Source organism: Cygnus olor, chromosome 1 (genome assembly GCF_009769625.2).
Source record: "Cygnus olor isolate bCygOlo1 chromosome 1, bCygOlo1.pri.v2, whole genome shotgun sequence".
NCBI lineage: Eukaryota > Metazoa > Chordata > Aves > Anseriformes > Anatidae > Cygnus > Cygnus olor.
The window spans coordinates 101787303-101800529 of record NC_049169.1 but is presented as its reverse complement, the minus strand read 5'-3'; the positions used below and the strand labels follow the sequence as shown (position 1 = coordinate 101800529).

Below are 13227 nucleotides of genomic sequence, written 5' to 3'. Positions count from 1 at the left end.
TTCCCTGTTACCAGTCAGAGGTCCAAGGCAAAGGTCCTGACGGTTTCAAGGAGAAGGGAAAGGTTCTGTCAGGAGGTCTCAGATAGCTGAGTTTCCCCATTCGGGAGAGCCATGTGGATGTCCTTCTGAACAGAAACACCTGAGGGCGCTGTGGATCGCATGTTCTGCATCTCCTGAGCGTGCGAGCAGAGCAATAGAGAGCTGTCGCGGGTAAAGCATGAGCAAACTGTACTATCCAACCACTTTTAAGACACTAGTGATCTCACCGACTGCATCCTAGCTGTGCCCTCCGTGCCCCTCTGTCGGCCAAGCTCAGTTCTGCCAGAAAGGAAGACCACCTTGGCTGGGGTGATTCACAGGGCAGAGGGGACAATTGCAGAGATGGTCTCAGTCCTCAAGCACTTCTTGAATTTGCCAAAGTGTGCTTGTGAAGCAGAGCTGCCAAAAGTCCTTGCCCAGAGGCAACACCTAACTGAGACATCCAGGGCTCCCCACCTAAGCCCCGAGTCCCAGGGAGAAGCTACCTCTGAAGGAACTCGGGCTACTGCCTGTCAGCAAAGAAGGAAGAAGGAGAAGCCGCCCTGTGCCTGATCACAAGCACCTCCTCTCCCTCATGCCTTTCACTTTTGTCCGCACTCTTTATTCTTTCTTGCTCCACATGGCAGAGCACTGACACTTCCTGAGCTCTGCAGTGGCATTTGTTTTTCTCTCCCATTCGTCTCCTCAGCTCTGTGTGACCAGGACTGGAGGGAGCACTGACCCATCCTATGCCTCGCATCCCCATCACAGTGATCACTGCAGCAGCCTGAGCACTTCCAGCTCTCAGAAGTGTGTTGTGACTGGCCTGGCTGGAGTGGGCAAATGCACAGGACTCTAAGCATTTCATGTCTCTGCAATCCCTCTGTGGAGGGAACAGGTCTGGGGAAAGCAGCCAGGGAAGGGAGTTCTAGCCTGCCTTGTTTCCTGCCCGTTCTGATCCCAGGATGAGAGATATAGTGTGGGGGCAGCTGGGACTCCATCCCACCGTCCTTTGTGGATTTCAGAAACGTTGCCCACTCTGATACACAGAGTAAGAGAAACTCACTGCAATGTGATTCACTGCTTCATGTGGGAGAGCAGCTGGAAGCTATGGGCATTGTTTTGCTCTTCAGAGAAATGATGGCGGAGGACCTTCACTGCAAAGCCCATGAGAGACCTAAGGAGACAAAACACTTGAGCTGTTGTTGTGTCCTTGTCGGTCCTGCTTCTCATTGACATCAATTACTGTGCTCACAGTACTCCAAAGTGAAAAAGAGACCTCACACCTCCAGGAAACAAACAAACAAACAGATTGTTGTGGTTTAGCCCGGCTGGCAGCTAAACACCACACAGCCGTTCGCTCACCCTCCCCCCTCCCTCTCCGGGATGGGGGAGAGAAACGGGAAAGTGAAGCCTGTGAGTTGAGATACAGACAGTTTATTAAGACAGGAAAATAATAATAACAATAATAATAATAATAATAATGATAATAGTATTAATAATAATAATGTGTACGAAATAAGTGATGCACAATGCAATTGCTCACCACCCGTTGACCGATGCCCAGCCTATCCCCGAGCAGCCACCCCCCCCCCCCCCCCCCCGGCTAGCCACCCCTATATATTGTTCAGCATGACGTCAGATGGTATGGAATACCCCTTTGGCCAGTTTGGGTCAGCTGTCCTGGGTCTGTCCCCTCCCGGCTCCTGCTGCACCCCTAGCCTGCTCGCTAGCAGGACAGAGCGAGAAGCTGAAAAGTCCTTGGCTTGGTGTAAGCACTGCTCTACAACAATTAAAACATCAGCATGTTATCGGCGCTCTTCTCATCCTAATCCAAAACATAGCACCCTACCAGCTACTAGGAGGAAAATTAACTCTATCCTAACTGAAACCAGGACACAGCTAAACAAACAAAACCAAAAAAAACTATTTTGTGTCAGCTGTGGGACAATGCAAGGGACTTCTGTGTCTCTTTGAAACTTCAGTCTTCCTGTTCTCAAGGACTTCAAAAAGAGAAGGGCAACTCTCAGCATTCTACTGCCTGGCACACACTCAGACTCCACATGAAACCTCAGCGTATTCCTATCTGTCCACTGCCTGCCTCCCCTGCTCCCCTCCCATTTCTGCAGGGATTATACTTTCCTGTAATTGCATGCGTCATTCCCCAGCGTTCTCAGCCAGCCAGTCCTTTCTCACATTTCCTGCTCTCTCATTGCTCTGCCCAGCCCCAATGTGTCTCATCCTCCGTTAGTACTTTCTTTTCACATACCTCTGAGCAGCTACAAAAGACAGGTCCCTGCAAGGAACAGGAAGGACAGGTGTTTTCACATGGTTTCACGCTGTTTCTTTGTGGCCCTGCTGGCCCTGGTGGGTAAGTGAACTCAACAACCCCCTTAGCACCTGCATAGATTCCCCTGCTGCTTGACTCAGCTGGATGCCTATTTCCCAAAGCTTCCTGTGGTAAGGACAGACATTGAATAAGATGGGCAAGAATCCATGAGTCTCCTGCAATGTCTATTTCTTTCTTGTGTGCACAGCGCCCAAGAATATTTCTTGCCTATCTTGCCTGGATATTGGAAGCTCACATAGTGATCTAAAGTACTGTTCCATTCCTTCCCCTGCTCCCTAGCCTGTTCTGTTCCTTCTCATCCTTCTTTCTAACAACACTCCATGTCTAGTTCATGCTTTTTCATCGTGTCTGAATTCATGTCGTGCCCTGCTTCGTGCTTGAATACCTCTCCTCACCTCTCCGTCAATCCATTTCTCCCCATCCTCCTTAATGCTTCTCCTTTTCCCTTCCAGTGTTGGCTCTGGAACAGTCCCCAGACACAGCCATATGGCAAGGACAATCCGTGAATCTGAGCTGCTCCAAAATGAAGTCCTCCTATACAACGATGTACTGGTACAAGATGCCTTTGGGGAATGACTCTGGGCTGATCCTAGTGGCTACTGCAATAAAAGGTAGCAAAGCAAATGTTGAAGCGGAATTCCAAAGCCACTTCAAGAGCAGTGAGATACAAGGAGATGGGATGACCCTCTCGATTGAGAGTGCCTTTCTCAGTGACTCTGGCATGTATTACTGTGCTGAAAGTGAAACACAGTGGGTAGGTTGATGAGGGACCTGAGCACAAACCTCTCCCTGCACAAAAGTGACCAACTATCCTCCTCCTCTGCACGGCACAAGGCAGGACAATACCTTTGTACTCATTACTGTCTCTGCTCCCTAGCCTTCCTTTCCTCCTCAGACTCTTCCCTTCCTTCTCTCCTTCCCTCTCCACTCCGCCTCCCTCTTTGTTTGCTCTCATTTACATTATATTCACCTCTGACAATCGGTCTAACCCTCTCTGCCTCCTTTTCTCTCCCCACCTTCTTTCCAACTCTCCTCAATCCTCACTCCATAGACTTCCTCTCATTTCAGTCCACTTTTCTGGTTTCTCTCATCAAACCTCCCTATTTTCCCTGTCCATTTGACAACTCTCTTTCCTAACTTTTTTTTTTTTTCCCTTTCTGGCCTATCTAATTCACTCCAGACTCTCCCTAAAGGGATTGGGATGGACTGGAAGTTTGGATACACAGCTGTCCAGCTCATGCCTGTGCTTTCCCCAGTTTGCTCCTTCGTGGAAACAGAGAGGCCTTACAGAAGTCCAGGTAATGACATCGGTTGGTCTTCCCTTGTCAACTGATGCAGTTGCTCTATCATAGAAGGCCACCAGATTGGTCAAGCACGATTTGCCCCTGATGAAGCCATGCTGGCTGTATCGGATCACCTCCTTGTCCTGCACATGCCTTGACATCAGTGAGTGGGGGGTTTCCACACCGGCACCTGGAGTAGGGCTGTGGGTCACAGGCTGTGTGCCTAGTGCCAGCTGCTGGCGGAGGGTAGGGCCAAGTATCTGCATCCTCCTCAGCCTACTGTACCTGTGTATTTGCTAGCAAACTTTAAGCTGGACTAGACAACAAGTAGTGGAGGCCTCAGGTCTAGGCTAGCTGTGGGTCTGTGCTGGTACTCCCAGGTGGACTTGAGAAAGTGGTATGCCAGTGGGAAAAGTGTGAGGGTGTGTGAGTGTTTGCGGTGAACTTCAAGCTGGACTAACCAATGTGTAGGTGACTGTGGAGCAGGTAAGAGTGCCCAGGATCTGTGCAGTAGTGCTGGGTGGACAGAGGGGCTGTGCCAAGTACTCTAAGGATCCACAAATGTATGTGTGTTTATGAACATAGAGAGAGCTTTGTGTGTGCCTTCACTAGGGAACTTCTATCTTTACCAGCCAGAGAGGAGGAAGGGAATTCGGTTGTCTGTGTCTATGTTTACATGAGGGTGTGTAAATGTTGTTGAAGGTAGCTCCTAACCAGGGCAGCCTGTGTGACTAGTTGTGTCAACATCCAGTCTCTCTGTGTGTGTATCTGTGTGTCTCTGGTATACATGTTCAGGTTTGCTACTGGTTGAAAATATAAAAAAAGGAAAGCAGCAACCATGTTCCCCAACCCGAGCAGACACTCTGGGTCCCCAGGCAGTGGGCTGCATGCGAGTGGCCAAACCGGAATGGTCCTTGAGTTGGAGCAGCTGGAGGAGGTGTCCACGTTCACGTCATTTTTCGTTTCCACTTAAAAAGTACATTGGCCAGAGTTGTCCAACCCCAACATACGCTGGGCATTTTTTCGCATCCGTTGCCTGAACTGGGAGCTCTGTTGGCTTGAATCTATAGACATTGAAGTTGCCTCTGATCTCTTCTTTCTAAAGTGTGTATCCTGAAGAGAAAAGAAAAGGTCAGGACGTACCGACTCTCCAACATAACCAGGGTCTGATGAGGAAAGGGTTAAGGATGAAGGCAATGCACATTATGCTACTGATTCCTAGCATTCCACTTTCCTTGTGTGGGGGAGGAGGAGGTGGGGTGGGGAAGCAGACAGAGTCATGGTGTTGGCTGGAGATACAAATATCTGGCCAGGTGTGGTTGGGCATGGAGGGTTGGTAACAGATGTAGAATTGAAAAGACGGCCAGGCAGTTGATCGTCATACCAAGGCAATTCCAAACATGCAGTTAAATGAGGCATTTGTAATTCCCTAAGTAAAGCTATTGCTACTGAATGAACTGATATTCCCTCCCAGGCTTCTTCCTGAGTCTGGGATTTAATTCCAGGGAAAGCCAGTCAACTGAAGGTGCAGAGTACTTGAGGGAAGCCATGAAAGGCTGTTGAGCTAGAGGAAAAACATGGACCCTGGATGCAAGGCCACATCAAGCTGGAGATTACCCCATCTTCATATTAGTGTGGGAAATGCCTGACCAGATGGGGGACTGACGAGGATGTGAAGAATTTGAGCCTAACGGAAAGAAGATCCCCCAAGACACACAGATCTGTGATATCTTCCTTTAGCCTTCCAACAGGCTGTGCGGTGACAGAGATGGTCTCCTTCCTTTGAACTACCTCCAGGTATTGGAGCAAAGCAGTGTTCTAGGGACCTGCCAGTGTAGAGGCAAGTACCAGCATGGCAGGGACAGCAAAGCAGGCCATCATTCTCCACGCTGAGCACAACAGCTTCCCCAATGCACCCACACCGTATGTTCCATTTATCATTCACACACAGTTTTTATAAACACACGTTTATAAACGTGTGTTATCTTTGGGAGATACATAACATCCCCTTTTCCTCCGCGTTGGTTTCCCATCACCCTGTCTCTTCTTCCTTTTTGAAATCCTCTACCATGTGTCAATGTGTGGGCTTGAACCACGGCCATTGCAAGCAGACTTACTTGCACTTGTGTGTTCTTTTGTTTCTCCTTATGTCTTTTCTCCTTACAACTTCATATCAATTATTATATACCTTATATGCTTTCTCAGTTAGTTAGGAAATAGACACTTCTGAAACTCAGAGTTAATTAGTTACAGAGTTAATTAGTTACCGGTATCACCATCATGTTCCTGTGATTTCAGACATACACAAATATTAAGACAGATATGAAGGGTTTGTACCACCCACTATTTTGTGTATTTCCTACTGTTCCCAGGCAGCCAACAGCTTTTTCACATTTTGGGCGGCCTTACATTGCTCCGCCCCCCCCGCCCCATACCCAACATCATGCATCCATTCCTTCCTCAGCATTTCCTCATCACACCTCTCTCTGCCTGGGAGGCCACTGCTGCCACAAGGCAGCCTTTCTCCATGGTTCCCTGCTGGTTTCTTGTGGCCATCCTTGTCTCTCTAGGTAGGTATTTTTTCCTCTCCCTTCAGAATATTCATTGGTTCCTCTGCTTCCTACTGCCCCAATGCTCAGCTGTTGGCGGTGCTCCATTCCCCATGGCTTCCTGGGGGAATATGGAAAATGAATGAGGTGAAAAGATTTTCCTCAGCCTCTTACTCAGAAAACTCGACAAGTATATCCATTTGGTGTTTCTGCTACATTTTGATAAAACAGCTGAGAGCACTTATGTTATTATTAAATAAACATATATTAAATTTCTAGTACATTTGAAATTGTTTTTTCTTTCTCCTATATGTCTCTCTCAGAGAAATGGGACACTGTCCCATATTCTTGCTGACATTCTTAAACCACCCCATCCCATGTCATGCTTCAGGGATGTGTCTTTGCATCCCTTTCAAACTATTTCACTCCTCACATTTCGTTTCTTTTTTTCAGGATGGGCCCTTCAGCAATCACCAGACACAGTTGTCCGGGAGGGAGACTCACTGATTCTGAACTGTTCAGAAAAACAAGAGAGTGCATTATTGACCTTGTTCTGGTACAAGCTGCCTGTTGGGAAGGATGCCACTCTGCAGCTGATTGTAAATTCAGTGGAAGGTGGCAGAGCAGAGATTGAAAAGGAATTCATAAACCACTTCCAGAGTAGTGGGACTAAAAGCAGCTGCTTATCTGTGGAGACAAATCATGCCCTACTTAATGACTCAGGCACTTATTTCTGTGCTAAGCAAGATACACTGTGACACAACAGCTGGAGCAGCATAGCAAAAACCTCTCCCTGCAAAAGGAGATCTGTCTCAAGCACATACAGCCCTGTATTTAACACTAAAACCATTTTCTGCTCTCACCCTCCAGCTCTGTCTACTTAAGGAAAGTGGTGTTTTCCTTTGTCTCTTCTGCTGGTTCTCTACTTTTTTTTCCTATATATTCCTATCCGTGAATCACTTTTTGACCTTGCTTTCTTGTACTCAACTCTCTCCTCATTTCTCCGTCATCCATAGATTTCTCTACACTTTCCTCCTCTAGTCTTCTCTCTGTCCCCCTCCCCTTTCTTCTTTGTCCTCTCTCAGACACCTGTCTCCCACCAATTTCTTTAATCCTCTTCCATTTCTTCTCCTTTTCAACCTGTTGCACTAACTCACAGGCATGCAGGATGTGGAATTAGTTCACATAGACTTTCTTCCACCAGCTGAAAAGCCAAGGTTGACCTGCAGTTGAATCTGTTGAAGGATGCGAAGGCCAACAAGAAAAGACTCTACAAGCGTGTAAACAGTACAAGAAAGTCTAGGGAAGATGTGGTCCCGCTGTTGAATGAGGCAGAGGAACTTGTTAATGTGATGCCCATCTATAGAAGGGTCATAAGGAGGATCCGGGGAAACACAGGCCTGTCAGCCTGACTTCAGAAGGCTATGGAACTGTCCTGGTTTCAGTTAGGACAGAGTTAATTTTCCTCCTAGTAGCTGGTAGGGTGCTAGGTTTTGGATTAGGATGAGAAGAGTGCTGATAACATGCTGATGTTTTAATTGTTGCAGAGCAGTGCTTACATCAAGCCAAGGACTTTTCAGCTTCTCGCTCTGTCCTGCTAGCGAGCAGGCTAGGGGTGCAGCAGGAGCCGGGAGGGGACAGACCCAGGACAGCTGACCCAAACTGGCCAAAGGGGTATTTCATACCATCTGATGTCATGCTGAACAATATATAGGGGTGGCTAGCTGGGGTGGGGGGGGCCGGCTGCTCGGGGATAGGCTGGGCATCGGTCAACGGGTGGTGAGCAATTGCATTGTGCATCACTTATTTCGTACACATTATTATTATTAATACCATTATTATTATTATTATTATTTTTTCCTGTCTTAATAAACTGTCTGTATCTCAACTCACAGGCTTCACTTTCCCGTTTCTCTCCCCCATCCCGGAGAGGGAGGGGGGAGGGTGAGCGAACGGCTGTGTGGTGTTTAGCTGCCAGCCGGGCTAAACCACAACAGGAACAAATCATTTTGAGGGCAATCACGCAGAATATGAGGGACAAATGGGGGATCAGGCCCAGTCAGAATGGGTTCATGAAAAGCAAGTCCTGCCTGACAAACCTCATCTCCTTCTATGACCAGATAACCCACCAGGTGGGTGAGGGAAAGGCCGTTGATGTAGTTTACCTAGACTTCAGCAAAGCCTTTGACATGGTCTCCCATAGTATTCTCCTGGAGAAGCTGGCAGCCCATGGCTTGGACGGGTACGCTCTTTGCTGGCTTAAAGACTGGCTGGATGGCTGGGCCCAAAGAGTGGTGGTGAATGAAGTGAAAGTCAGCTGAGAACCAGACATGAATGGTGTTTCCCAGGGATCAGTGTTGGGGCCCATCCTCTTTAATATCTTTATTGATGATTTGGATGAGGGAATTGAGTGCATCCTCAGTAAGTTTGCAGATGACACCAAGGTGGGGGGGAAGTGTCGATCTGCTGGAGGGATGGGAGGCTCTTCAGAGGGACCTAGATAGGTTGGGGTGATGGGCAGAGGCCAATGGGATGAGGTTCAACATGGCTAAGTGCCGGGTCTTGCACTTTGGCCACAACACCACCATGCAATGCTATAGATTTGGGGCAGAGTGGCTCAAAAGCTGTGCAGAGGAAAAGGATCTGGGGGTGTTGGTCAATGCTGATCTGAACAAGAGCCAGCAGAGTGCCGAGGTGGCCAAGAAAGCCAATGGCATCCTGGCTTGTATCAGGAACGGTGTAGCCAGCATGACCAGGGAGGTGATCCTCCCCCTGTATTCTGTTCTGGTGAGGCCACACCTCGAGTACTGTCTTCAGTTTTGAGACCCTCACTACAAGAAAGACATCAAGGCCCTGGAGCATGTTCAGAGAAGGGCTACAAAGCTGGTGAAAGGTGTGGAACACAGGTCTTATGAGGAGTGGCTGAGGGAACTGGGGTTGTTTAGTCTGCAGAAGTTGAGATTCAGGGCAGATGTTATTGCTCTCTACAACTACCTGAAAGGAGGGTGTGGTGAGCTGGGGGCCAGCCTCTTCTTCCAGATAACAAGTGATAGGACTAGAGGGAATGGCCTCAAGTTATGCCAGGGAAAGTTCAGGTTGGAAATTTCTTCTCAGAAAGAGTAGTTCATCATTGGAACGGGTTACCCAGGGAGGTGGTGGAGTCACAGTCCCTGGGATATTTAAGAAAAGTTTGGGCCAGGTGCTTAGGGATATGGATTACTGGATAATACTGGTGGTATGGGGACAGTTGGACCAGATCATCTTGAAGGTCTTTTCCAGCCTTAATGATTCTATGATTCTATGACTAGCCTGGTGGATAAGGGGAGAGCAGAGGATGCTTTTCACCTTGACTTTAGTAAAGCCTATGACACTGTCCTCCCATAGCATCCTCATAGAGAGAAGCTTCTAGAGCCACTGGAAAAGCTTAGAAGATTGTTATGGAGGGAAAGAACCAACAGCTAAGAATGAGGCAGTGAAACAGAACTGATGCTGAAGGGGAAGATGATAATGCAGCCCACAAAGCATCTCCTGCTGTTTGAGCAAAGGGTATAACAGAGTTCAGCATGCTTACCATGACACAAACCTCTGTTCATTGGCAGCACTGAGAACTTTCAGGCTGCAGGGGATCATGTCTTTCTGTCAGTATAAGAGAGGAAAGGGTGCGGAACTCACTAACCAGACACAGCACAGAGATACATCGAGTCTCTTTGTGTCTCTGCAGAGAGAGACACAGAATTTCTATGCTGTCCATCTTGTTTGTGCTGGTATAGCCAATACATCGCATAAGCATCACAATGTTTTTCTTTCTTATTACTAGTAATCTCTGAGTGGAAGATAGTTATTTTATCATTTTTGTTTGTTACTTTGTTTGTTTGGTTTGGTTTGGTTTGGTTGTTTTGTTTGTTTGTTTTTGAGGCAGACAGGAGAAAAGTTCTACATTAAGCACATACGAGACTCATGAGAAACTAGACCATTCCATTCAGACAGGGATATCTTTTCCATCTGATGCAGCTATGTAACAATGTACCTATGCCTGAAGCGCTTTCCAGTGACAAACTGCAGCTGGCCCCGAGAATGAGGTGTCTCAGGAGTCTGTTATATCAAGGCTCTTTTATCATGACAAAGTTGTAGACATATCTATGCCTACAAAATAAATAGATCCATGTGTGTTCCCCAGCTCCACTGACAAGTTGACACCAGTTGTCCGGGGACAGGCTTTCTGACACTACTAACCTTACTTCTCCTATAAGTTTCCCCTTTTGTCTCTGTGTCATTTCTCCTCCCCCTGCCCTCCGCCCCCTTCCCTCTCTTTCCCTACCTCTCTCTCCCTCCCCCCAATGTTATTTTTTGATCTTAAGACATTTGCTCCATGATTCTGCTATTTATTTTATCTCTTTTTTTTTTTTTTTTTTTCCAATTTCATCTGTGGCATTTAGATTTTTCTAGGACAATTTGAGATCTCCTCAGATACCTTGTCATCTTCCTTTCCAAATCACTGAAAACTATATTGAACAACAGACATTTTAGCAGTAATCCGTGGGCTAACAAAAGTGTTGTAATTTATGCTTCTTGAAAACTGATGTTTCTCACTTTCCTTTTTCCCTGACACAGAAAAAATATAAAGAGGTATTCCTTGTTATTCCAGTGTTATTTCTGAGTCACAATTCTTCCCTCTACCCTTCCACGGGAGATACATTGGCTTTTCAACAAAATACCATAATTTGTTTCTCATTTCTATTCTTAACACTTCTTCCAAGTCGTGTGTCTTGGAAGCATAGGAAGTTTTGAGAAGTTGGACTGACCAAGATCCTGTGTTCTGTCTCATTCTTGGAGCCTTTCAGTTGAGCGCTCCTGCCTGTTGATCACTTATTTTCCTGTCATCCCAGGTTGCCGAGAGCTTTTCTTGCCTTTGTATGTGCACCCAAATACATTGCACTTGATCCCAGCAGACTTTTTTTTCCTCAGAAAAATAGAGAAACCACAGGGCACATGTCCTGTTGACCCTCAGGCTCCAGTTAGTCCTGACAGTTCTGTAATTCGCACACTCCTTCTGTGTGAGAAAAACAATATGTAGAAATGTCAGCAGTGAGAGAAGTAAAAAGTGTCCTCACATCTCGGTTCTCTGCAGATTTCGGTTGCGCTTACCAGACAGCACACAGAACATGAGACTCTGGGTCATGACTTTGGGGCATACGGGTGCCAGAAAAGAGTGTGGTAGTATACACCAACAGGTAGGTAAGCAACGCACTGCCACTCTTTCATTCCCCCTATTAAACAAAACATGAGGAGAAATACGCTGGAAAAAAAAATAAAAAATAAAAAAAATAATAAAAGCCTGTGGTTTGAGATAAGGACAGAAAAATCACTCACCAATTACCGTCATGGACAAAACAGTCTCAGTATAAGTGGCATTAATGTAAGTTATTACCAATGAATACTAACTAGAGCAGTGGGACCTAAATGCAAGCTAAAAACACCTTTCCCTCATTCACTTTTTTCTACCTCTTCCCCCCAAGCAGCACGGGCAAATGGGAATGTGGTTACACTTTGTCTTGGCAAATCCGCCCTCACTCTCTTTCCCTGCTCCAGCACATCTCTTTTCCCCACTCCATTAAAAGCTAAAAAGCTAAAAATGTGCATCTGAGGATAATCTGAGTCAAAAATCATGAAAGGATACAAAAGCATGTAAAATTTGTTCAAACTCATTGGCTAACAGCTCTATTGACTTTGAAAGCACAACTAAACTGCAAGGAAAAATACAAAAGGTTTGAAGGTACTCAGAGAAATCTTCTAGATTGTCTACAATTTTTTTGAGAAGCCACTGGAACTGTAAGACATCCAGCACAGTGCCCAGCCTCGTTGGAGCCCAAGTAAGGAACAGTTTCTCCTGACAAAACCTGCAGTGGCAAGAACTGCCAGGGACTGGACAGGCGCCATGGGTCATATCCCTACTTCTCACATGCTAAGTGCCAAAGGGCCCTAGGGCCACTGGAGAGCATACAAAGCTTTCACACATCAAATACAACATATTTTCTTCCCCTCTGGGAAGAAGCTATAGCTTTTCAAGTCATTTCTGTTTTCTTCTTTAAAAAAGCAGGGTTAAAAAAGAGAGACGGGGAATATCCACTACCAATTCCGCTGAGATGTACACTGCTCATACAGAAAGAGCATGCACTTTCTAAAAATCTTTGAAAGCTAAGGGACAGGTATGAATCTCTCTAGAGCTTCAGGCAAATACACGAGGGATAACAACAAAAAGGGAAGAAAAAGTGAAAACCTCAGTTAGCTAGGACACACTTGGCAGACTAGAAAAGTCAGAACGGATCATGAGGTGATGTCTACTCACAGCTTTTGCTTTCAGGAAAAAAAGGCTGGCAGAGATACCTCCCTTTTTTTAAGTTGGAAGTGAATTAGGAAGTGCTCCCAGGAAAGGTAAACTGTAGGGAATATGCTTCGCTGACCGGAAAACCGAAGAAAACTAAGATGTGACTAAGCACATTTGTTTTGTGCCTGTCCCTATCTTTGCTTGCTGTCTGACAGAAGTTCTGAGTTGTGAGGTATATCATCTGTCACATACTGAGAAGATCTCTCGGGAATGGAACACTGTATGATTACATTTACTAGAATGTAAATGTTACTAGCTCTGGCAAGATGTCCCAAGTCATATCCAGAGGTGTAAATGAGTTGGCAACCCATTCATGAAGCAAATACACCCTAGGTCCATGCCTGATAGCTCCAATGCACAATGATGAAATGCCTGACAGTACAAACATTCAGAGAGCATTTTTTTGGGTCTACAGGCAGTCCCACATTTTTGTCAATGACATCAGAACTCTGCCTCTCTTGCAGAAAGGCTAAGCAACACTTAACAGCCACATGAATGCTTGGCTTTTCTTTTAAAGGCTCACTAACAAGGGTATCAAAGGTGAGCTGTCTCTTCTCCCTCCTCCGACCAAGCTCGATGGACAAATCAGAACACTCCACCCCTCATCCCTTCATCACAATTAGAACACAAATTCCCCAGAAT

The 13227-nt window shown here is 46.4% G+C and overlaps 1 gene segment (V, D, J or C); it reads left to right on the top strand.

Annotated features, from left to right (window-relative positions):
- Nucleotides 1-2256: 2256 nt before the first annotated feature.
- The window catches only part of LOC121078254, a 41833-nt gene continuing 30862 nt past the window's right edge, over nt 2257-13227 (top strand). The window contains 2 exon segments of the C gene segment in view: nt 2257-2389; nt 2821-2979. Of these exon segments, the coding sequence occupies nt 2347-2389; nt 2821-2979 (202 nt within the window).